The 27,216-nt window shown below is 36.8% G+C and overlaps 1 protein-coding gene across 1 annotated transcript; it reads right to left on the bottom strand.

Annotated features, from left to right (window-relative positions):
• Nucleotides 1-2,441: 2,441 nt before the first annotated feature.
• LOC110727689 (protein ACCELERATED CELL DEATH 6-like) lies at nt 2,442-4,584 on the bottom strand. Its single transcript, XM_021907268.1, has 2 exons — nt 4,090-4,584; nt 2,442-3,026 (listed from the first exon to the last, which is right to left on the bottom strand). Exons 1-2 carry the CDS (start codon nt 4,582-4,584, stop codon nt 2,442-2,444), a joined length of 1,080 nt encoding a protein of 359 aa, XP_021762960.1.
• Nucleotides 4,585-27,216: the final 22,632 nt, after the last annotated feature.

Below are 27,216 nucleotides of genomic sequence, written 5' to 3'. Positions count from 1 at the left end.
AAAAAGTAAAAGGGGAGATGAGAATCAAATTAGGAATGAGAAATGGGAGGAAAATAGGGAGAGAATGGAAAGAATGTGCTTAGAATGACGTCGTGTGGTAGTTGGGAGGCAAGAAGGTAGTAACTTTTGATGTTTTTGAAAATAGAAGGTGGTAATTTAAAAAAAAAAAAAGAAGGTGGTAATTGCTAAAATGGACATAGTAGAAGGTGGTAATTGACAAATTTTTCTAAAGTCAAATTAAATTATGTGTACATTAATAACAGGACTTGTCTTTGTGGCTCACTATACACCAAAATAAAATTAACATGATACATTAAATGATATTTATATAATAATAAGTGTAGGGAATAGTTTCAAGCCTTTAAAATCCCACTAGCTTGAACCCCACTGTGATCATACACTAAAGTACGGTGGCGTCCAAAAGGGAAGAAGATAGAGCAAAAGAGTTGCCAACAAGTTTTTTAGAAACTTGTAAACCGTTCATAGGATGAAGGTTACACCCCTTAACGATCCAAGGGATCGTCAACTCCATAAGGTCATGAACCAAATAAGGGTTCGGAGATGAAGGTACAAATCCAACCTAAAAGAGATTGAATCTGCCCTAATAATAGGCCTCTACTTTATTCTGATCGTATTCATGTGCGCTTTCTGACTAACATACAATCAATAGGATTAACCCTAAACCTGTTTAATCTATGTTGATTGAATATTAATGCACAAACAAACTATTATTGGCGATCACTTGAATTATAATCAAATTAACCCTAAACAAGATTATTAATTATCTTATTAAGCGTGATTACAAGTACCAATTCCCTTTAAACATGCATAAAAGGTGTGATCAAGGAATAAATAATAAACTTCAAGCAACATAATAAATAATCAACATCATGAATAATAATTATAAATAAAATAATCATCATCAAAATAATAATAACAATAATAATTATAATCATAATCATGTTCATGTTAAAGCATAATAATAATAGCAAGATCCTAGGCATGATACTAACAAGATTAATAACAAACCCTAGCATGTCACTAAACAATAAAAATCAAATCTTTAACCCTAACATGATACTAACAATCATAAATATTAGGAAGAGCATAAGAAGCATCACAACAATCATATTTAATATTAAAAATACCCTAGACATGGTACTAGGAATCATAAAAACAATGTAAACATGATATCTACATCATAAATCAATTAAACCATTAAAGTACTTATTTGGATGCCTCGTACCTCTTTCTAATAACAAAATACACACGTTAGTAACTTCAAGGAAAATAATAATCAAAGTAATTAAATTAAATAATTGAAAGAGAGATTTGGGACCAAACCCTCAGAAATTAATACCTTTCACGTCTAGGGCGAAGACAACTTCGAATATGGCTAGGTGTTTCTAGATCTAATGAATGCGGAATTTTGTATGAAAAAGCAAGAAAGAATTGAATGCTAAAGAATTAATGTTTATTGAGAATTGATGAATGAAAGATGAATGAATTGTAGATGAATACTTAAGAATGAAGAAAATTGGTGAATGAAAACGGAATTTTTAATACGATGTTTATAGAGAAAATCAGCCAAAAAAAGATAATTTAACAAAACAGAGTCTGAAGATCACAAAACAGTATTGGCGCCAACCCTGGCTAGCTGGCGCCAGGCACCAGTGGCTAGCGCCAGGCGCCAATGGCTAGCGTCTGGCGCCAAGCCTGGTTCCAGGCGCCAAGGCCTGGGGTTGGACGCCAGTCTTAATTCCAACGCGTTTTCGAAAATCTGATAAGTTTACCGTACTGGAAGATAAAATAATATAATTCCTTCGAAAATGCTATTTGATCTTGATTAAAACTCTGAAAAGTCCTAATTTAATTAGGAATGAAAAGAACCTTCTAGAAGATTCTAGAAGACCAAAACCATTCCTAATTGCATTAGGAATGATAAATAATATTAGGCCCTCCCCTAGATCATTGGGCCGTACATAAAGCTCAAACCGGGCCCAGTTTAGTAAATTGGCCATAACTTCCTCAATATTCATCGGAATTGGGCTTATAATATATCATTGGAAAGGTCTTTGCAAACCCCATCCAACTACACCACTATTGGACCCATATCATGGACCAACCAAACTGGATTGGCTGTTTTCTTAAAATAAAGTTTTCCAAAACAGGGAGAAGAGAAAAGAAATAAAACTTTCCGCAACACTAGACCTTTCCACACTTTCGTTTCATTCGATTATGATTCGACGTGAAAGATACTCATCACCGGGTTTGGTTTTGGGGAGACACAAATGGGTGTCCACAATAAGCAAAACAAAAAAAAAAAAGAAAAAAAAAAGTTTTATTAGGAGTTATTTCAGCACTTTATTATTATTAAAATTTGATATTCATCTAAATAAAAGTTAAAAACAACTAGCACGCATCTGCCGATTGTGATTGTCTTATTGATGCCTTTGATGGTGATTACTATTGCCCATCGATCGAACTTTCGGCCACTTCATCCAACCGGACCTAAGTCCTACTTCGACAGCAGGAACCAAACAGTTCATGACGAATTTTTTGTGCATAAGCAACATCAACAAAGAGCACAGAATTAAAGTGATGATGGCGATCCAAGGATTGTCGTGGATGGTTGTAACATACACTCCCGTCATGAAAGTGACTAGAGTAGCATAGAATGCCAATAGAAGCAAAAACATGCTGAAATCTATCAACACCACTGATTTTCTTTTATCTGTTGTAGCGACGACCCAAAGCAAACAAAATAAGACCATCATTGATAGGCACATTGCCAATATGTCCGAGATCATAAAAGCTTGAAATGCTGCCTTTCTTATAAATATTGGACTCCCTTTATCTTGGACTAGTCCACCGGGAACTGTAAATGCTGCTGTGAACGTTATTGTCGTGATGAGAGCTGCTACAACACCCATTGTGTTTGCGTATTCACTAATTTGTGATGTAGGAACGCCCCAAATACTTCGAATACCAACAACTAATGCATGTCTCCTCAACAATTCTACAAACTGTTTACCAAAAGAAATATAGGTATATGTTAGAGAAGAGAAAGGAACGAGGACAATTTCTCTTGTACGTTTGGGTAAAAGATATGGGGAAAGAGAGGGAGCCAGGGAGGGATTCATTTTCCCTCTCTTTTTACACATGTCTGGATTGAAGGAAATGGAGGGAAAAGAAGAAAAGGGAATTAAAGGGATGAATTATCTTTTATTTGGATAACAAATAAAAAAACATTAAAGTTTGAGAGAACATAAATTAGATGGAAATATTAAAATGTAAAAAATTGATCTTTTCAATAATGGAGAGATTTAATTGCAATAAATTAAATCTATTTTCAATTGTATTGATCCCACACATGTGCATAAGTTGAGAGTAATTAGTAAGCAACCTTCGTTAAATATTAGTTGCAACTTTGGAACATTTTATACTCCGTATCTCATAAATAATACTCTAAAGTTGAAACTAATATTTAATTAGAGGTAATAAATGAAGCTATAAAAAATTGCAAGTATTATGCATGAATGCATGATTTTACATATAACTAGTGTGTGGCCCGGGTGATGTCCCGGGTTGCTAGTTTGTGCTTGTTGGTTTCAAGTTTAAGTTTTGCTATAAACTTTTTTTTGTTGTCAAACTCAATCATTATATAATGGAAACAAATAGTATAATAAAACACCAATTAACTTATCTAAGTTAACTATAATTTTGTTGGATAAAAAAACACAATTAATAAATGGCTAAGATGGTAAGAGTCGTAACTTAAGACTTGTTGGTGTTGAGTTCAAGTCTTGTTATAAGCATGTCAAACTTAAAAAGGTGACACGCGAAACATATTTTGTTTTAGGAACGCTTTTTAATATATAAGTATAGATATAGATGTGGAAAACTCTTAACACACAAAGCCTTCTAAAGTAGTACAGGTAATGTTAGTTCAATAGGTACTGTAGTAAATAAGATTGAACTTAGTTTTTTGGATACCATGCATACCACCCTTGAATTCAAAACCAAATCAAAGTAAACAAGTTGATCACACCAATATGCTAAAACAACATAGTATAATTAATTACTTACATCTTGCGGAAGATCTGAAATAGATGACAATCGATCGCCGGAAGTGATACCATCTCCGTCTTGTATTTCTAGGAGTTTTATCATCCATTCCGATCTTTTTGTAGATGACCATTCATCAGGTGCACACTGGAGAAAAAGACGTGCATGAGTAAAGCATCGAGATTCAAGCGCCAGATGTAATGGTGTTTTCCCCTCCTTGTTTTGGATTTTAAACAGATCTATCAAATGATATTTTTTTCCAATGTCATTAACGAATTTCTCTATCATGTATGATGGTTGATTGACCAACTTGTGCCAGAGTGTCTGGCCATTAATGTCAACAATTTTTGACGCTTCTGGGTTAAGTTCATCCAATATCTTAACTGTATCTATACCACCAACTTGAACTGCTCTCATAATCGGGGTTAATCCATCCTGATCTCGGCTGATCGCCGCCTCTTCATTTACATTTTGCACTTTCTTTATAACATTACGCGGCCACTGCACTGAATCCATCGTGCTTAATTAGGCCCGGCATGCATGCAAAATACATTATAATAAATATAGAATTTCCTCACAGTAAAGAGGATGCCCCAATTTCTCATGGTAAGAAACAAATTTTGTTTCTCATATGACATTTTTGTAAATAAATCAACAACTTTATTCAACGGTGGAGCTAGGGGTGAAAGTAAATTGGATAAAAACCGAAAACCGAACCAAACCAAACCGAATAAGCAATTCGGTTCGGTTTTTTTCGGTTTTCGGTTTGGATCGGTTTGAAAAAATGGAAATCGAAATATATCGGTTTGGATTCGGTTTTGGGATTCGAAAAACCGAAAACCGAAAACCAAACCGAAGTTTATTAAGCCCACTAATCCCAGCCCATTTTCCTACATATGTAAATCCAAAACCCTAAATTGTTCCCCTCTTTTCCCATTTCCCTTTCACTTTCTCTCGGCACCTTCCTCACCAAATCCCTAGATTTCCCCACTTTTCTCCCTCACCACCTCAATCTGTCCGTCCACCACCACTCTAGAAGTCCACTTAAGGTATCTCACCACCAGTTCTTGTTTCGGTGTTTGTGCTCTCAACGTATCTCAAAGTTGTTCGCTGGCCGCTCGTGTTTCATTGTTCGTTTTCCCTCATATCACCACCACTTCACCGCCGACCACCACCACGTCTCCTCACCACCACCTCTCTGGTCAGTCACTCAAAGGAAATGATATTAGTAAAGAGGTGCAGAAGCAGAAGATTTTATTTTTCTATTTAATTTTTTTTATAACTCAAAGGAAATTATATTAGGAAATGAATAGATCTGAGGTTTTGAGCCAAATTATTGAAGGAATGCATGAAGCAGAAGATCTGATTTATTTATTTAATTTCTTTTTTAATCGGTGGACAAATTTATAATGGTTGATTGTATGTAATTAATTCTCAGTTTAGTTTGTGTAATTTTATGTTTATAATTATAAAGATTGCTTAGTTTTCTTATACTTCAATTTGCATCTGGTAAAAAATTCGGTTTATGGATCGGTTTCGGTTTGCTAATCAGAAATTCGGTTCGGTTTGGTTTGGACCGAATTAAAATTCGGTGTGGATTTGGATTGAAAAATGTAAAACCGAATTATTTCGGTTTGGCTTCGGTTTGGGCCATAATCCAAACCGAACACCGAACTTTCACCCCTAGGTGGAGCCCACAATAATGAAAAAGTTGTTGATTTATTTACGAAAATGCCCCCATAAAAAACAAATTTCGTTTCTCACCATGAAAAATAGGGAATTTCCCCACAGTAACTACTCTAGCTTATGGTCTGTGATACTTGATTATGTTCTTTTTTTTTTATATAAGCATGATTATGTTTTTTTTTTTACATTATGTTTTTTTGATTAACTGTGCCTTTCTACCAAAAAAAAAAAAAAAAAAACATATACTCTATATAACCTCAACTCACCGACGTAAATATCTAGGTTATCCCAGCATTACGATAAATTACAACGATCTAACTCAACTCCATTCCCTCGGAATCTCATAACCACCTCCCCCCAAAGATTTATAATCCATACTACCACTCAAGTATGAGAATCCATTTCATGATTAAACCAAATAACTTTAGATTGGTATGGATAATATATAGGATGGAATAGATACTTACCCAAGGAGCTTCCTACTAGAAGATGGAGAATTGTTTCCTTACGTTTGTTACTCAATCCAAAAGCTGTTCTGCTACTGTCCGAATAAAAGTCTATTAATAACAAAGCAGGTAGAATATGATTTGCTTTAAGTGCTTCATGAAGGGGTGTATTTCCTTCTTTGTTTTGTACCACCAATGGATCATCATACTTCATATGATAGCCCTCTTCTTCTTTTTTTCTGGCATTGGCATAACCTCGATCATTAGCAAAAGAATACACAAATGGTACTAGTAGCTCATATGGAAGAGATGATTTAGTCAATAATGTATATGTAACATCATATGTCGAGGATTGGGTAGTGCTACGATAAATCTTTGTATCAGGAGAATTTTGCATGAGAATGTGAATTGGAGTGTCCCCGTTAATGTCTGTTTGAGCACTAAGTATCGGATGTGTATTAACAACTTGTTTGATGAAATCCAAATATTCATCATATTTTATTGGAGTTCTCCGTTCTAACCGCATCAAGTTATGAAGCACATTTCTTTCCTTGGAATCTCGAGAGGACAAAAAATTTATTCCATACTTGGATATTTTCTCCTGTATAGACCGGATAGTCACCCCGTCGATTACTCCATATTCTTCCAATGTCCTCTTCTTCATCTTTTTCATCTGCATTGTACAAGTCATCAGCTCATCACCATTCCATGCAATTGCAACTTAGATAGACTAATAATTAACCAATAAATAATAATTAAAAGGGAAAATACACTTTAATAATCCCAACTATGGGCGATTTCCCTACAATAATCCCAACTATCGTTTATTTTACAATAATCTCAACTATTAGGTGAGTTTTCCTGCAACAGTCCCAAAAACCGGTTACCTGCTGAAAGGGTAATTTTTTTTTTGTTTTTAAAATGACACATGTCAGTACATGAGTGGCCTAATATTACAATAAAAATTAAAAAAAAGAAGGAAAAAAAAATCATCCCAACCGCCCCTAGCCCACCGGCAACCGCCACCAATCCTTAGCCAAAACCTCCAGACCACCGGAAAATGGTCGGCGAACCCGCAGACCACCGGAAAATAGCTGGCGGGCCCTCCCAATCCCCAAGACCACCAGCCACGATCCACCCCAACCCCAATTGCTCCTCCCGCACGGCCAGCGATGCCAATTACTCCGATCCTCCCGCACGGCCAGCGACGCCTACGCAACCACAACCCCTCCTCACCGCCTGCTCGCTGCCAAATCGCCGCGAGCTTGCCGCAACTATAGCCGCAAAAACCCAGTCACCAATCGCAACCAAATCCACCGCCTCCAAAACCACCACGCTATCCTCCGCCTCCAAAACCGACCTTAATAGCCACCTTCTCCACCCCAAACGCCACCTCCACCTCTTGCCTCAAGCCCCAAACACCACCTTCTTCGATTTCAGTTGAATTTAGGGGACTTTTTCAAGCATTTATGTCGGTTATTTTGGTGCGATTTGGGGCTGCTGGTGGTTTCTCAGGCAAGGGGTAGGTATTTTGGCCGGTTTCGAGGGTGCGGCTGGTCGTGGGAGTCGTTTCCGGCTTGGGGGGCTGGTGAAGGTGGTGTTTTAGGGTTGTGGCAGGAGGTGGAGGTGGTGGTTATGGCTGGAATGGAGGCTGCCAGAATTTCGTTTTTGGTTTTTTTTTTTTTTTGGAGCTACTCACACGCTGACACGTATCAAACAATCTACAATAATAGGTTATTGACTTTTGTTGAACGGTTTGGGACTGATGGAGGAAAACTGACCTAATAGTTGGGATTATTGTAGAATAAACGATAATTGAGATTATTGTAGGTAAATCGTCCATAGTTGGGATTATTAAAGTGTATTTTTCCTAATTAAAAAATTAAAAAATTAAAAAGGTAAGCTTTTATAATTTTAACAAAACAATTATACAGAGTACCAATGATAAAAATTATAAATAAATAAATAAATAAATAACTTGGATTTATTTTTTATTTGGATGGGCAACAAGAAAAGAGTTGTTGTAATGTTGAAACGATATACTAATTGCGTAATTCTCATAAAAGCTATCTAACCTGATCAAAATCAATTGGTTGGTGAGCATGAGATGTTGAAGTAGTGGAGGAATGGCATAGAAGTCGCGCCATTTTAAAGTTGGATTTCCAAGCTAAATCTAATGGTGTGTTTTCTTGGTTATCCTTGACATCCTTAAGGCGACCAATTTGTGGAACTTGCAGCAGCTTTTTGCCTTGTTGGTAGCTGTATACCCTATCTATCAAAAAATGTAATATGGTTTTGCCATCATTTTTATCAACCACCTCTGCAGACTCCGGGCAAAAATTTCTGACATAAAACTTCCCACTTTCATCAAATTCAAGGAGCAGCATGAAAATGTGGATGTTGCCAACCTCAGCTGTAACATGAAAAAGGGTGTCACCGTGGTTGTTCCTCTGATTTATCAGCTTATCAATTATTGATGTAGGCAACAGCATCTTTGTAACTTGTTCTATAAATTCATATTGCTCTGATCTGATTGCTATGTGAAGGATATCGTGTCCACTGGAGTTTTGTCCCACGAAATAATTGCCATTTTCAATTTCTTTGTTTCGTGCTTCCTTAAGAAACCCTACGTCTCCCTTCTTCGCGGCATTCTCAAGGTGCACCTCCAAGGAGTATTTTGGATTGTTCTTGTCTTGCAGATTTAGTATTTTTTGCCCTTCAAAAAAAAAAAAAAAAGACTCTCAGTCGTCTATCATTCTTCTCTTCTATCATATGGCATGGCCAATTCACAAGTTCACAACTAGCTATTTCATCAGCAACAGTATCACCCTTAAAAATTCTTCTGTATTCATTAATTACGGTCAACTATGTTAATTTTTTTATTTTTGAAAACAAGATGCAAAAGGAACCTTCGGCAGGCTTTCCCACGAGAGCCGGACATGTTCCCTAACAGGTACATGAAGTGTTCCCTAACAGGTACTGACAGCAAGCTAAAGTGTGAAGCTTGGACAGCGAAGATGACAACAAGTTCTAGAAAGGAACCTGGTCTGCGAGTTCCAATAAGGGATGAAAAGAGTGACAGCAAGTTCCAGTTAGGAACTTGGTCTGCGGTTCCAGAAGTGGAACGTTGCCCCAAGATCTAGAAGACACCAAGACTACAAGATTCCAGAACAAGAGTTACAAAGAAACAACATGAAGACGGAGAAATCGAAGAATATCGCTCTAGGATTCATGTAAGTATGTTGGACATAAAAGTCAGTCTGGAACAAGTCTAAAGAACCTAGGTGAACTCATGATAGTCAATGAAAGTAGAGTTACTGACTTGTCAGGAACTCGAAGACTGTAAGAGTTCCGGAACCTAATCGGAACTTAGGTCTGCACGTCGTTAAAGGTCGGTTTTAATGAAGTATATATTTACCTAATATGTGCATATCTTTTAAGGATACCTAATCCCTTATTGAAAAGATAAGTTATTTTTGGAAAGTATTTTCTACAAAATAAGTTTTAAATAAAATCTAATTTTATGGTAAGTATATCTTTTGTAAAAAGATATGGTAAGTATGTCTTTTGTAAAAAGATATGTTAGTATATTTGAAAAATATAAGATTTAGATGAAATCTGATTTTATGGTAAATATATCTTATTATTATTGGCAGAATATATTCTTAACAAAAGATATATTTTTGAAAAAATTATTTTTGGAAACACTAGTAGAAAAATTCAAAAAGGCAACCCCCTTTTGGCACCGGTTCAAGCCAAACCGGTGCCAAAACCCGGCCCAAAAATGGGCGGGATTAAAAAAGTTGGTAAAAGGCACCGGTTCAACTTAAACCGGTGCCAAAAAACTAAAAAGCATCGGTTTGAACCGGTGCCTTAGTGAACTGGTGGTTTTTTTAAACAAAAATAAAACCGGCCCTTTATTTCATTCATTCCCTCCTTTCTTCCCCCTTCTTTCTTCCTCCTTTCCTTAACCATTCACCTGGCCTTCACTGTTTCATTCGAAAAACCCAAACCACTGCTGCCTCCGTCCCCTCCTTTTCCCTCCACCACTGCTGCCACCTTGAACACCACCAGAAAACCCATAACCTAGTCTCCGTCCCCTCCTTTTCCCTCCATCTCTGCTGTTCGAATTGAAGAAGTCGCGCCGCAGCCCTGCTGTTCGAATTGAAGAAGCCTCGGTCTGCCGCCGCGCCGCAGCGCTGTTCTCCTCTTCTCTTCTCCTCTTCTCTGCCGCCGCGCCACCTTCGACCCTTCTTTTGCTGCACCCCCTTCAACCACCGCACCGCAGCCCTGCTCTTCTTTTCCTGCGTACAGCACCGCCTTCTTTTGCTCTTCTCATCAAATTCACCTTCTTTTGCTGCACCGCCTCCATCTCCACGTACAGAAGCACGCCTCCACCTCAATCAACACGTACAACAGCACGCCTCCACCTCCACCAGCGCGCACAGTCTTCCAACTAATTTAGGGTAAGTTTTTTATTTTTTTTGTTAAAAATTGAACAATTATTTTGAAATATGTAATTCTATTATTTTCAATAGCATTTTGAACAATTATTGTTAAGAAAATTAAAGTCAAGGAATGTATATAATTTTACCTAATTTTTTTAATTTTTGCATTGGTTGTTTATTTAGAAATTTTGAATACATATTATACATTAGAGTAATTTTGTATGTTTAGAGTAATTTTGAATACATATTATAGATTAGAGTAATTTTGCATTACCTTGTTCCTTAGTTGAAAAATTTGTATGTTTTAATGGGTTATTTCGAGGTTGATTTAATGATTAATTATGAATATAATAGAGATTAGTAAAAATGTTACTTAATTAGTTGAGTTTTTGTATGTTTTAATGTGTAATTTTAGGTTGTTTTAATGGGTAATTGTGAATATATTAAAGAATTAGTGACCTTGCTTCTAATTAGTTGTGAATAAATTAGAAAATTGTAAATAAATTAGAGAATTGTGATTACATTATAGATTTGTGAATAATTTAGAGAATTGTGATTAAATTAGAGAATTGTGCATAAATTAGAGAAATAGTGATATTGCCACTTAATTAGTTGTGAATAAATTAGAGAATTGTGAATACATTAGAGAATTGTGAATAAATTAGAGAATTGTGAATACATTAGAGATTTGTGAATATATTAGAGAATTAGTGACGTTGCTAATTTTTGTTTTTTTAATATATAGATTCATATGTGAATTGAAGCAAGAGTTTAATTAGCTTGAGGACTACGTACATATTGAGCTCAAGTGGGTAGTTGCTATATTGGTATGACTACTAAACTTCACTTAGCTATATTTCTTTCTATTCATCCATTTAATAAAAGTTTATTCATGAAATTGCAACTTGTGTATTGTTTAATTGCAAATAAATACAGCAATATATAGAATACTTGAATTGCATCATCATATGCCTAGATACCCGTTCAAGGCTTTCTCATTAGGAGAAAGTCTTGAATAGTCCCCGGTTGGGACTGTTCTTGAATGTGTACTCTCACTTAGGTGGTGAATGTATGTTTTCTTTTCGATTTTAAGGAACATCTCGGCTTACCATTTCCTCACTATGTTCTCTGGGTACATGTGTGGGTAATTAATTATCTACATCGTGTACTTGGAGAACTAGGGGGAAATGCTGCCGGATTTTCCTTAAAATTGGAAAGTTGACATAAATTCACTAGTGAGAGTAGATATTCAAGGATGGATTAGGTTGGAGTGATAAGGACCCTTTGGAAACATGCATTTTTTCACTATATGAAGGGTATATTCACGTTTTGTACTTGAATTTGATTTACATAAAATATGTAGCACTTACACATTATAATTATATGGTGCTATATATATGTTTAGAGACAATTTACTAAATGGAGAAGGATCGTGGTTGGATGTATGGTAGACGCGATACATTGGAATTTTGGAATGGGGTTCAAGAGTTTTGCGAGAGGGCTTTAGCTTATCAACGCACACTGGGAGGCAAAGGCCTTTATTGTCCCTGTGTTGATTGTAATTGTGTGAATGTGGTCGATAGTGTTGAAATCGTTAGAGATCATGTATTATGTCGTGGGTTTAGGAAATTTTACCATGTGTGGATTTGGCACGGATAAAGTGGAGAGTACAGTGGGGATCTTGATCGAAATGATGTGCGTGTTAGAAGCACTGAGATTCATGTGGACGAGGAATACGAGAATGATGAGTATATTGTTGATAATGGTGAGGATGGAGCCGATGAAGATCAGGCGGATGAGGTCGAGGATGAACAAGTGGATGAGATGTTACAAGGTGTTGAAGGTGAAGTGTTTGAATTATTATCGGAGGCTTCCAAAAAGCCTTTGTATCCCGGGTGCAAAAAATACTCCAAACTATCGGCCGTGCTAACACTTTTCAACATTAAGTCGAAGCATGGGTGGACGGACATCAGTTTTACTTCTTTGTTGACCGCATTAAGTGATATGTTGCCTGATGGGAATGAAATTCCTAAGTCTTATTATTACGCAAAGAAGCTCATGTGTCCCTTTGGTTTGGAGTATAAGAAGATACATGCATGTCCTAATGACTGTATTTTGTATCGAAATGAGTATGAAAAACTGCAGGAGTGTCCACGATGCAAGCGGTCTCGGTACAAGCGCATGAGTTGCAATCCTGGCACGGAGGGACCTCCTGCTAAGGTGTTGTGGTATCTTCCCATTATTCCAAGGTTTAAGCGTATGTTCTCAATACCAAAAGACGCTAAAAACTTGAGGTGGCATGCAGAGGGAAGAAAGAAAAACAGAATGCTGAAGCATCCAGCTGACTCTCCACAGTGGAAGAACATTGATTTGAAGTTTGAGGAATTTGGTAATGAAGTCAGAAATTTAAGGCTTGGGTTGTGCACGGACGGGATGAATCCATTTGGCACTCTTAGTACCCAACACAGCACATGGCCGGTACTTTTAGTGATTTATAATTTGCCTCCTTGGCTGTGCATGAAACGTAAGTATGTAATGCTTTCATTGCTAATAACTGGTCCTAAGCAACCTGGAAACGACATAGATGTTTACCTTGCGCCGCTTATTGACGACTTGAGAAAGATGTGGGACGAAGGGGTTTCTGTTTTCGATGCTCATCAGAACGAGATGTTCACATTGCATGTAGCCTTTATGTGGACCATGAATGACTTCCCTGCATATGGAAACTTGTTTGGGTACAAGGTCAAAGGGAAAAAATCATGCCCCATATGTATTGATGACACATCAAGCGTATACCTGACTCATTCTCACAAAGATGTGTACCTACGGACTCGAAGGTTCCTTAGGCGTGATCACCCGTACCGTAGGCAGAAAAAGGCTTTCGATGGAACCGTGGAAGAGGATACTGCGCCTAGACCATTGACTGGTGCTGAGATTAGTGCTCGGGTGAAAGGGATACAAACGGTGTTTGGAAAATCAGAAAAAAACTGTGGTCTCAGCTGCTCTGTTGAAGAAAGAATCAATCTTTTGGAAGCTGCCGTACTGGAGAGAACATGACGTTAGGTATTGTCTTGATGTGATACATATAGAGAAGAATGTGTGTGATGCTCTTTTGGGGACGCTTATGAATATCCCAGGAAAAACAAAGGACGGAAAGGGTGCACGGTTAGATTTGCAAGAGATGGGGATTCGTCCAGAATTGTGGCCTCAAGAAAAGGTCAGAAAGGGAAAGGAGCCGAGAATAGAAGATGAAAGTGTTTCGAAAAAAGGGAAGGAGAAGAGCAAGGGAAAGGGAAAGGCCAAAGATGCGTCAAAGAAGAAAGTTAAGGGTAAAGGGAAGGATGAAAAGAATTATTTACCCCCAGCTTGCTATACATTGTCAAGGGTAAAGAAACGTATGTTTTGTGCATGTTTGTACGCCATTAAGGTTCCATCAGGGTACTCATCTAACATGAAAATATTTGTAACCTTAAATGGAGAATTGAAGCTGACAAGTATGAAATCCCATGATTGTCACATTATGATGCAAGTATTCCTACCGATTGCAATCCGCGGTATTCTACCGAAAAACGTGAGGGAAGCGATTACAAGCCTTTGTTCGTTTTTCAATACAATTTGTAGCAAAGTTCTTGATCCTTGTACACTAGATGCTTTGCAAGCTGATGTGGTTGTGACTTTGTGCAAATTTGAGATGTATTTCCCACCCTCATTTTTTGACATAATGGTTCATCTGGTTCTTCATTTGGTGCGTGAGATTAAGTTGTGCGGTCCAGTGTTCATGAGGTGGTGCTACCCTTTTGAAAGACACATGGGTACATTACAAGATAAAGTACGGAACCGAGCTCACCCTGAAGGAAGTATAATGCAAGGGACAGTGGGTGAGGAGATAGGTAACTTTGTGGCGGACTACATAGCCCTTGCTCAACCTATTGGTCTTTCTACTTCTCAACATGAAGGTAGACTTGATGGTCATGGCACAATTGGGTCGAAACGAATGTCACCAGACCGAGATCAGTTCTTACAAGCACACCTTTATGTGTTGCACCATGTTTCATATGTGCACCCATATTTAGACGAGCACATGGCTTGTTTGCGTGCCGAATTACCATCCAAAGGTGAAAGGGCACTTATGCAGTTGCATAATAAGAAATTTGTTGATTGGTTTCGTGAACGAGTAATGAGTGGATTGAATGATACTAATGTGACCGATACAGTACGGTGGCTTGCGTACGGTCCTAGGGATGATGTCCGTTCATTTGAGGGATATGACATCAATGGGTACACTTTTTGGACCGAGGCTCGTGATTTGAAATCTTCCTCCACCCAAAACAGTGGTGTAACTCTTGTGGCATCGTCAAGGGAGTTTGCAAGTTCTAAGGATAAATCACCTGTCGATGCAGAGTTGTCATACTATGGTCGAATTCAAGAAATATGGGAGCTTGATTATTGTGACTTCACGGTTGCTCTTTTCAAGTGTAAGTGGGTTGATAATATCAAGCGTAACGTCAAACGTGAGGACTTTACTCTTGTAGATCTTGGCCACTTTAATGATAGTGTGGAACCATTTATCCTTGCATCTCAAGCTAAGCAAGTGTTCTACGTAACTGACCCAATGGATTCAAAATGGTCTATAGTGCTAGCTGGCAAAAGAAGAATCCTAGGCATTGGAGATATTGAGGATGAGGAAGAATATGATGCGTTTGATGATTCAGCACCTTTCACTGTTCCTAGACCTGGAGTACTAAATGACATATACAACGAAGCAGGTTATATGCGATCAGACCACAACGAAGGAATTTCAGAATGAGGTAGTTTGATTAAAAGTTAGTAATGGTTTCATTGCAAATATAGTTTAGTTATCATGTATATAGGAGCATAAGTAGGAGAAAATGATATATTTGTAGTTTGAAATTGCCTAAGTGTACTCATTATCATGCATATACAAGGTTATACGACCATAAGTAGGTGAAACTGGCATAAATAGCTTCTACTTAACCCAACTCCTTTGTTTTGTGTATGAACTAACATTTATTCATTCTAACAACCTATTTTCCATATGTAGATTGAAATTGGTATTTTGTACTCATTATCATGCATATACAAGGTTATAGGACCATAATAAGTAGGTGAAAATGGCTAGAATAGCTTCTACATAATCATAATAACTATCATGCATATACTTTACTATACACTAATATTGTTTTATGATTGCTTTGACAGGTGCTTATATCTCATGGCGGACGATCATGATCCTCGTTTGGTAGAGGACATTGACGATGATGAGTATGAGGACGAGTACGAGGATGACGACTCCGATGATAGTGATGCTCCTTATGATGTGAATAAGGAGAATGACTTGGGTGAGCCAGAGGATCAGGCTCAAGATGAGTTCGAGCGTAAGCTTGACGATTTTGAAATGTTAGTTGAACGTGCACCGGCCATTGTAAATACATCACGTGAGATTGTTGGTGAGAACCCGAATCCTGAAAGTCAAGGCCAAGGACAAGATGAAAACAACACAAGTGGTGGAGGGGGGGAAAAGGCACCGGCTGAAAGAAAAACAAGGGGTCCGACGAGAAGCTTTAAGAAATCGGACGGTCCCATGGTCTTGGAGTATGACAACAAAGGCCAACCCGGGCCCAAATGGCGTCGACAATATGCTAATCAAGTTGGCTTATGTTCGCGGAAAATCCCCATTACACTTGTAATGCGGCAAGTACCTCCGGGTTTGATTCAAGCATTTTGGGATGATACAAGGGTAAGTGTGTTTTTGGCACATTTAGACAATTTAAGATACCTTAACCTTATGATTGTTTTTAAATAGAAACTAATAATCGGTTTTAATTTGTGCTTGTAGAGGCAGTTTTCTATTCCTAATGATCCCGAGAAGAAAAGGGTGTTTGTCTCTTTATTAGGGGAAAGATTCAGAGGCTTTAAGACCAAGTTGACTAATCAATCGGTGGATCCATAAGAAGAAGAAGGTGCAAACAAAGAAGAAGAATTCCAAAGAGGATAACCGACTCCCGTGGCAAATATGGCCGACCGTGTCAAAAGATGATTGGGAAGAGTTCGTTAGAATGAAGAGTCAAAAGAAAGCCATTGTAAGTTTGTGTAAATCTGATGTCAATTGAATAATAGCTTGACACTTTTTGTATTAATGAGACTAATGTTTTTTGTTTTGTAGGAACTTCGAGAGAAAAATCAACCGAATGCAGAAAAGAAGGAATACGTCCATCGTATGGGTCCTAAGACTTTTGCTGAAAAGAGACTTGAGTGGGCCGCTTCGGGTTTATACCCTAAAGCGCTTCTAGTGGCATCGAAGGAACCCTCTAGTTCCACGATCACTACATTGGTGAGTCGTGCCGGTGATTTCTTTTGTTCTCTCCATTCGTTTGATAAGAAAACCGAAAAATGGTTCATCAAGGGTCCGGAAGCCAAAAAACTGGCGGATAAGCTAGTAAGTTACCTATGAATTGTTGAAATTCAGTCACTTTTTCATATAATCACTGTACAAACCATTAACTATTTTACTGACCTCATTTTTCCTTATGCTATAGCTTGAGCACACTCAAGAGATGGTGGAGGGCAAATTTGAACCAAGTGTGGAGAATGACCCTTTCACCATGGCTTTGAGAAGGCCATACCATCCAGGACGAGTAGTAGGTTCGGGAGGGTCATTGCTTGGATGGAATAAGGTGATGGGTCCCGAATACACAAAATCGAGTAGATCTCGAGCCAGTGTTAACTCACCGGGGGAGTTGGATGCCAAGGTGGCATCAATTAAGGAACAAGTACGCAACGAGTTAGTTGGTGAATTGAATGCTTGGGTGAAGCTGATGAACTTACCGACTTTGCCGTTCCTCACTCGTACCCCGGTCGACTCATGTTTTGAACCAGAAGGACAAGGAGAAGGTGATAGACATGGAGGAGATGAGATACGTGGTGAAGATGTTCCACCTCAGGTAAAATCAATTGGGTTATTAAAAGTTTTAAAATACCGAGTTAATTGAGATTTTAGGTGCAATGATTGATGTACTGTTGCAGGTTCCTACTCCTACACATGCGGACTCGAGGGAGCTTGAAAATCCAACACCGCATGAATTTCCAGAGTTACAGGTGATTTGTAACCCTTTACCTTAATGAATTTTGTTATATCTATGCTGTTGTAAAAGTCCTATTTAACTATCTTCTTTTTATATATATGCTTGTGTAGGAAGACACTCGGTGTGCACTTCTAGCCCCGGGGCATGCAAATAGTACCGTGTTGAGTTTGGTGGCGTATGGTAGTGCCCAACCGACGACGGGTGCTACGGCGGGGCCACATCATTGCATTACTCGGTTGGGACCGATTCAGTGGTTGCGGGGTTCGAAGACATCCCACTACCCGTACCGATAGAGGAGGTTGAGATAACAACGCTTTGGAAAGCTGTAGGTAGCTTCGTTGATTGGCCACGTGCATGGGTGAAGTTGATTAATAAGGAGGTAAATTAGCTACTTACTTGCCTATTTTCTTCATTTCTCAACTTATAAACTCCTTGCATATCAAAACAACTCATAATCACATATTTATAAGTGTTTGTCATTTGAAATTACATAAAAATCGCCAAGTTCTAAGTTTTTGGGTCCAATTCATCAAAAAAAGCCATTTTGACCCGAAATGGCTACTCACTTGGCTATTTTCTTCATTTCTCAACTTATAAACTCCTTGCATCTCAAAACAACTCATAATCACATATTTATAATTTTTTGTCATTTGAAATTACATAAAAATCGCCAAGTTCTAAGTTTTTGGGTCCAATTCATCAAAAAAAGCCATTTTGACCCGAAATGGCTACTCACTTGGCTATTTTCTTCATTTCTCAACTTATAAACTCATTGCATCTCAAAACAACTCATAATCACATATTTATAAGTGTTTTTCATTTGAAATTACATAAAAATTGCCAAGTTATAAGTTTTTGGGTCCAATTCATTAAAAAAAGCCATTTTGACCCGAAATGGCTACTCACTTGGCTATTTTCTTCATTTCTCAACTTATAAACTCCTTGTATATCAAAAATACTCATAATCACATATTTATAAGTGTTTTTCATTTGAAATTACATAAAAATCGCCAAGTTCTAAGTTTTTGGGTCCAATTCATCAAAAAAAGTCATTTTGACCCGAAATGGCTACTCACTCGGCTATTTTCTTCATTTCTCAACTTATAAACTCCTTGAATCTCAAAACAACTCATAATCACATATTTATAAGTATTTTTCATTTTAAATTACATAAAAATCGCCGTGTTCTAAGTTTTTGGGTCCAATTCATCAAAAAAAGCCATTTTGACCCGAAATGGCTACTCACTTGGCTATTTTCTTCATTTCTCAACTTATAAACTCCTTGAATCTCAAAACAACTCATAATCACATATTTATAAGTGTTTTTCATTTGAAATTACATAAAAATCGCCAAGTTCTAAGTTTTTGGGTCCAATTCATCAAAAAAAGCCATTTTGACCCAAAATGGCTACTCACTTGGCTATTTTCTTCATTTCTCAACTTATAAACTCCTTGCATCTCAAAACAACTCATAATCACATATTTATAAGTTTTTGTCATTTGAAATTACATAAAAATCGCCAAGTTCTAAGTTTTTGGGTCCAATTCATCAAAAAAAGCCATTTTGACCCGAAATGGCTACTCACTTGGCTATTTTCTTCATTTCTCAACTTATAAACTCATTGCATCTCAAAACAACTCATAATCACATATTTATAAGTGTTTTTCATTTGAAATTACATAAAAATTGCCAAGTTATAAGTTTTTGGGTCCAATTCATTAAAAAAAGTCATTTTGACCCGAAATGGCTACTCACTTGGCTATTTTCTTCATTTCTCAACTTATAAACTCCTTGCATATCAAAACAACTCATAATCACATATTTATAAGTGTTTTTCATTTGAAATTACATAAAAATCGCCAAGTTCTAAGTTTTTGGGTCCAATTCATCAAATAAAGCCATTTTGACCCGAAATGGCTACTCACTTGGCTATTTTCTTCATTTCTCAACTTATAAACTCTTTGCATATCAAAACAACTCATAATCACATATTTATAAGTTTTTTTCATTTGAAATTACATAAAAATTGCCAAGTTCTAAGTTTTTGGGTCAAATTCATCAAAAAAAGGCCATTTTGACCCGAAATGGCTACTCACTTGGCTATTTTCTTCATTTCTCAACTTATAAACTCCTTGAATCTCAAAACAACTCATAATCACATATTTATAAGTTTTTGTCATTTGAAATTACATAAAAATCGCCAAGTTCTAAGTTTTTGGGTCCAATTCATCAAAAAAAGCCATTTTGAGCCGAAATGGCTACTCACTCGGCTATTTTCTTCATTTCTCAACTTATAAACTCATTGAATCTCAAAACAACTCATAATCACATATTTATAAGTGTTTGTCATTTGAAACTTATTATTTCTCAAACTATTTCAGATATCCAATGGAAGCAAAACTTCAAAGAGAAAGAGGGTGGAGAAGCCTAAAAGAATTGATCAACCTAAGAAGAAGCTAAGTGAACAACAGTCCAAGAGTGAACAAGCGTCGAAGTTGCACTCTTCGAAAGGTTCACACATGCCACCTACTCCACTTGTTGAAGACATTGTTCTTCAATCGCTCTCTACTGACATGACCTTTCTTCACAACCGTGCTTGTCATTTGGTCGATCCCATGGAAGTTGCACTTCCTAAGGCAATGTTCCACTATGATGAGGATGCAATTGCATGGATCAGCAAAGAAGATGTGAAGGAATTTCTACGTGGTGCAAAGCTTAACATTTCCCTCATTCAAACATTCATGAGGTACTTCAATGCCCACATAATCTATACTTTTTTCAAGTTATTCAAATTGATGGTGATTATCCTATATCTGATAAATTAATCAATGTTCATGCACGCAGAGCACTACAGGAGCACTTAACTGACACTGATTCTCCTTGTAAAGTTGGGTGGTTATGCCCCGAGCAGTTATCCACTACTAAAATCATAGGCAACCCCCATGACGTGTTGTACTATGTTGAACAGAGTATAAAGGAATCAACGCGTGCGGGAGACAAGTTCATATTTGCCCCATGTTATAGAGAGTAAGTCTAACCATGTCAAATTCAATCGATTTGGCCTCATTATATGTTGACTCCTAAATATTAATTACCTTGTCTATTGTGAACTTATGTAGGGAGCATTGGAGCCTCATGGTGATTTGTAATTCCACTAACACAATTTATCACCTTGATTCAGCTCGATCATCGGAGAAGTGGCTCGTGAAGTCTATATTGCAAAAGTAAATATATATAGCAACCTATAGTGGTGATAATTGCTAATAATAACTAATTTAGTAATCATACGACTAATCAAATTTGATTGTATTTTTTTATACTACAGTGTTATGAAGAAGCTACATTGTCGTGCTCCAAAGGGTCCAACATGGAAGACACCGTTGGTAATTTACATGATATTATTGTGATTATCTTGAAAATCTATGGTAGTAAATATTTGCTCATTTCCTTTGCATGTTTCACTGATGTGATTTGTTTGTCATATGCTAGTGCGCACAACAAGAGAATGGACTTGATTGTGCTTTGTATGTGATAAGATTCATGCTTGACATTGTGACTCATTGTACGGACACTCAACAGCTTGATTAGGTAAGTCCTAAAACTTCTTGAAATGCTATATTGATGTGATTTCACGCCTTAGACACTTAATATTACCCAACAATGGCATGTTATGAGAAACAAAAAAGCTATTTCACAAGAAAGGTAGAAAATGGGCTGAATAGAAGTCATATGTGCCATGTTAGGGCCATTTTGTGTTAATATGCTCTTTTGATGTGATTTCTTTCCTTATACACATATAACTAGATAATATTGACATGTTATGAGATAAATAAAGTTCATTTAATAAGAAATGTAGGAAATGGGCAAAGTAAGGTCATATAGGCCATATTCGGGCCATTTTGAGTAAAAAGCGTCATAAACCTTAATAAAATGCTCTCCTATACAATTTTAAGGCTTACACACATACAACTACCCAACACTGACATGTTATGAGAAAGAAATAGTTCATTTGATAAGTAATGTAGAAAATGGGCTACATAGAAGTCATATAAGCCCTATTTGGGCCATGTTGAGTAAAATGCGTTGTTAAACTTCTTAAAATTCTATATTGATGTGATTTCTAGCCTTAGACACCTAATATTATCCAACAATGACATATTATGAGAAACAAAAAGGCTATTTCACAAGAAAGGTAGAAAATGGGCTGAATAGAAGTCATATGGGCCATATTAGGGCCATTTTGTGTTAATATGTTCTTTTGATGTGATTTCTTTCCTTATACACCTATAACTAGATAATATTGACATGTTATGAGATAAATAAAGTTCATTTAATAAGAAATGTAGGAAATGGGCAAAGTAAGGTCATATAGGCCATATTCGGGCCATTTTGGGTAAAAACCGTCATAAACCTTAACAAAATGCTCTCCTATACAATTTTAGGGCTTACACACATACAACTATCCAATATTGACATGTTATGAGAAAGAAATAGTTCATTTGATAAGTAATGTAGTAAATGGGCTATATAGAAGTCGTATAGGTAATATTTGATAAAATACATATTTTTTGCCTAATTAATTATTTTTAAAATAATGTTTTTGTATTTCAAGTTTTGCAAGGTCCAAAAGGATGGTCCGTTGACAATCAAGGAGCTTAATGAAGTTCGTGACATGTTGGCGTCTTTCATCACCTTCAACATGTAAATGGCATGCATTGTAATTGTAAATTATTTATGTTAACTTTTGAACTATATATAACTTATTATTCATTATATATGTGTACTTACTATTATTTGTATATGTAAGCAACTTTTTTTTTTTTGTATTGCGTTTGGGAATATTTATATCTATACATATATATATATATAATTGAATTCTTGTATCTAATATTATTTTTGTATATAATAATTAATAATATTATTATTAGTTATTATAATAATAAAATTATTAATTATTATATTTAATATAATTGCTGGAATTACAGGTTATTATTATTGCAGGTTTTTTTTAAAAAATATTATTGCACGATGGAAAAAAAAAACGAAAAAAAAAATTATACAAAAGGCACCGGTTAGGCAGGAACCGGTGACTAAACTATCCACCACCCAAAAAAATGGTGGGAGAGCAGTACTAGGCACCGGTTAACCGGTGCCTATTAAACCCTATGGCACCGGTTTTGAACCGGTGCCAAATAGCAGGTTTTTGGCACCCCTCAAATAGGCAGCGGTTCAAACCGGTGCCTTAGACCGGGTTTGAACCGCTGCCTAATGCTTTTTTTCTACTAGTGAAAATATCTTTTATTTCTATCTTTTAATAAAACTTATCTTTTACGAAAAAAACAATTTGGGTTTACTATAAACACGCTCATATGTATTCATTCATAGTCGAGGCTGACGAAGCTTAGTGGTCGTGATAATGGTTTCATCCTTCACCACGAAGCTAAGTCAAACCTCCAAGTCAAAGTTCCAGTCAGGTTTGGTTTCAGTTCGTCCATTCAGTTCCAGACAGATCTTGATTGTCCTGTACATTAGTTTTATCTCTTTATTCATTGATATGTATTTAGAGTTATTCTTTGAGATCTTGTAAAGGAAAAAGGTTTTGAGTGTTTTATGTATTGGGGTGTGAGAGTTTGTAAGGAGTCTCGTTATTATAATTGTATTGTAAGAGTGCAATGTGTGAGCTTCTATGGTGAAGCTGATTGATCTTCTAGTGAGAGGCCGAGTGAGTAGTACTTAGGGAGTACAAGTGAATCTAAGTGTGGGATTTAGGTTGGGTAGGATAGGGTCCTATCGAGTAGCAAGTTTCCGGGTAGGAACTTGTGAGAAAGGTCTGTTTGTAAGAGGTTGTAACTAGGAGTGTTTGGCCTATTATAGTGGGATTAGTTTGGCTTGAAGTCTCTTGGAGGGTCGAGGTATTACTTCCAGTTGGGCCCTGGACGGTTTCCTCGTAAAATCTGCTTTGCATTGTCTAAGTTCCTAACAGCAATCAGTTTTTTATTCCGCGAAAAGTATGCACTAGGAATATACTACAATTCACCCCCCCTCTTGTAGTATATCATCCGAAATAACACAATAAGGAGAGTAGCCCCTTAGCCTTATAAAGTGGACACAACTTTCTTATTTTTTCAATATGGGATACACTTCTCAACACTTTTTACACTCTTCAATGTGGGACATCACACCACTCACATGTAGATTTTCTCATGGGCTCAACAGGAGCTTTCCTTACTTTTTGCTTCATTTTCTATCAAATTTCATTTAATTTTTAGAACCAAACATAAGAAGTCATATATTCCCTTCCCTTTCTTTTCTTTTCCTCTCATTTCCTCTCAACAAAAAAAGGTCTCAGCAAATAATACATAAAATAATTTATTCAATTTGATTATCTAAGCGGTAAAACAATTTTGAAAAATAAAAACCAATGTTCATCTTCAACCTCGCTCCATGTCTCCATTATTGCTCAAACCTGACCCAAACTCGGCCTGCTAACTCGAATTGCCACCCAACTCCTCATTCTATTTGGTCACTTTCTAACCTAGATTTTTAGACTGTAAATTTACAAATAAGTAGGGGAAAATTATGGCCTTTTTTGATGAGTCAGAGACTCGGATGCTGGAATATTTGCTTCAAATTGTTAGTGGTTAGTTAACTCCTAATGTTAGTGAAGTCATAATAGTAGTGGGTTAGTTTAGTGGGGGTTAATGTTAGCATGATCAATGATCATGGGATTATGTTCCTTATTTTTAGTTTTATTTTGCACTATATATATATGTTGCAATGTAGTACAATTTTAAATGGATTGAATACAACTTTTATTATTCTTTCCCTTCTCTCATCTCTATTTATTATTTTAACATTGGAGGTAAAAAAAAATAAGGTTATCTCTCTCTTATTGTTTTAATTCTTCCTAATATATATACAGAAACGTTAAAGAAGTGTCATGGTTGTTGTTTGTTGTTTAAATTAATTTGGATTTTATTTTTAGGGGTTGTGAAGGTGAGTAGTGGGGTTGGGGCGTCGTCAAGGATCCCTAACAACGTGAAAAAGATGATCAGTTTTTTTTTTTTTTGAAAACAAAAAAGATGATCACTTGAAATCAATGTGATGAAGTGTTTTTTCAATGCGTAAGGAATGTACTATACATGGATCCTAACCACTGAAACACCCTATTTTCCCTTTGGCTATGTCCTTTAGTGCCTTTGGCTGTGTTTTACTTAGGTTTGATTTCAGCTTTAATTTTTAGTCTGTTTTTACAGGATCTTTGGGACAATTAGTTCATTTAGTTTTGAGTTGGATTAGTTTACTTGGTACTTTGGTACCCAAGGAATAAAATTATGGAAATCAACTACATAGCATTAAGATTTTCATCATACCATCTTTGTTCTTCCTTTTCTCTACTGTCCAGTCACTACCTCTTTGTTTTTCATTAAGTGCCCATTTCTCCCTTTTTACACTGATAGATTCCTCTCCCTTGTACCCTCTAATCCTGCCATATCATCAGTATTAGTAGGCCAAATCACCAAGAAACACACGCGATATTATCACTGACAAAATTATTGAGGTGTCTTTTGAGTGCTTGTATTAACTCTCAACCACGATTAATTTCTAAATTACAGGGAGATGGGAAGAGACTGGCCGATATCAAAACAATAGATTGTTAGCAAAGAAAAGGAAACTATATCTTAACGTTAGCTTACTGAAAGATATATAGCCAAAGTTGAGCACAAATTTCTTAGATACTAGGGGCCTGTTCTCATTGACTGAACTCAACTGAATTGAACTGAGCTGAGCTTAGCTGAACTGAACTGAGTTGAGCTGAACTGAATTGAACTAAATTGAACCGAACTGAACTTATTAATTAGTGATTTTAACTACAGATTAGTGATCTTTGATTATTTATTGATTATTTATTATTATACATATGTTTATATACAAATATACATATTAAAATATTTAAGCAAATTATACTATTATTATTATTATTATTATTTATTGATTGATTTTTTTTATTATTATTTATTGATTATTATTATTAATAATTGATTATTATTATTATTATTTCAAAAAAAAAAACCTACAAAGTCAATCAATTTACAAGAAATTGGTGGGGAGCTGAGATACAATCTGGGCCCCCACCCCTCCAGCTATAGCAAACCCGATCCTGCTGAAGATGTGAGCAGCTGCACGAGCACCAATATCCTGAGTTTTAGCGAACGCCTGAACCCGCTTCAGCAACACAACAGCATCCTTCTCTAACTCCCCCAACGAAGAAAAGGAGAAAGGAAGAAAACCATAGCCAATAGCACTGCAACGCGCCCCATACTTGTCTCGCTTCCGCTGAGGCGTCGCAGACACAACTCGACCTGGAACGAAGTCAGACAACCCCGATTGTGTCAAAGGTGAAAACCCCATCAAGTCAACACGTACATCAAGGCCTCTATCCCAGGAATAAAGCAACACATCTGCTGGTCGTAGAGCCCCGTCGTTTCCTCCAGTCAGCCCAACGTTAACCTCCTTACGAGCAGAAATCCCAGATCGAAAACAAATATCAATAAGGGTATCACGAACAACATTGTGCCGATGTTTAATACCCACAATCCCGGCACAAGATACTGCATGATCCCCATAAATATCTCCCTCAAAAACCCTTGAGCAAGCTGAACACGGTATTGAAACGGAGAACAAAGGAACACCCAACCTGTAGCAAAGAACACTACAGTAGGTCTTACCATTCATAGTCTGACCCAAACCCGATATCGGGACCGTCCGCAACCAGGCCGAAGAGTGAACCCCCTGCTGGGACTTCCATAAGGCTACCTGACGCGGAGTTAAGGAGAAAGTGGAATCCGCAGATGCAGTGACCTTCGTGAAATATATATCTGCCAACTTTTACATGAGTCTGGGGGCAGCGATCTCACTAGGGTTACCCATAAGGTCAGTCTCCACAACCCTGTTAAAAAGACTAAGAGCACCATCGAAGGCCGGTCCAGGACCAACAATACCAGAATACGAAGAAGCGTAACCTGAAGACCAGAAGACTGCAAACGCGATGCAAGGAAAGCATAATGTCGAACATCACCCGCCGAATAGACACCCAAACCACCATAAGAAAAAGGTAAGGTGGCAAGTCGCCATTGCTAATCACCAAAACCAGGCCCCGAAACTGTTACAATGCGCTCCAAAGAAACCCGAAGGGCCATGTCAAAAGAAACCTGTGCTGTTTCAAAAAGACGAGGCGGACAAGTGCGCATAGCAAAGTAGAGTTTTGAAACCCCAGTACACACACGAAGAAGCAACAACTCGCATTGGGGATCATCGAGCTTATTATTATTATTATTATTATTATTATTATTATTATTATTATTATTTATTTATTATTATTATTATTATTATTATTATTATTATTATTATTTATTGATTATTATTATTATTATTATTATTGATTATTATTTGATTATTATTAT

The sequence above is a fragment of the Chenopodium quinoa genome, unplaced genomic scaffold (genome assembly GCF_001683475.1).
Source record: "Chenopodium quinoa cultivar QQ74 unplaced genomic scaffold, ASM168347v1, whole genome shotgun sequence".
Classification (NCBI taxonomy): domain Eukaryota; kingdom Viridiplantae; phylum Streptophyta; class Magnoliopsida; order Caryophyllales; family Amaranthaceae; genus Chenopodium; species Chenopodium quinoa.
The sequence above is the reverse complement of the archived record's forward strand: the minus strand, read 5'-3'. Positions and strand labels throughout refer to the sequence as shown.

Bases quoted from the DNA above. Each gene is read 5' to 3' on its own strand.
- LOC110727689 (XM_021907268.1), bottom strand. From the start codon at position 4,584: ATGGATTCAGTGCAGTGGCCGCGTAATGTTATAAAGAAAGTGCAAAAT. The intron at 3,027-4,089 runs GTAAGTAATTAA...TTTGGTAAACAG, and splicing joins TTTCAGATCTTCCGCAAGAT to TTTGTAGAATTGTTGAGGAG.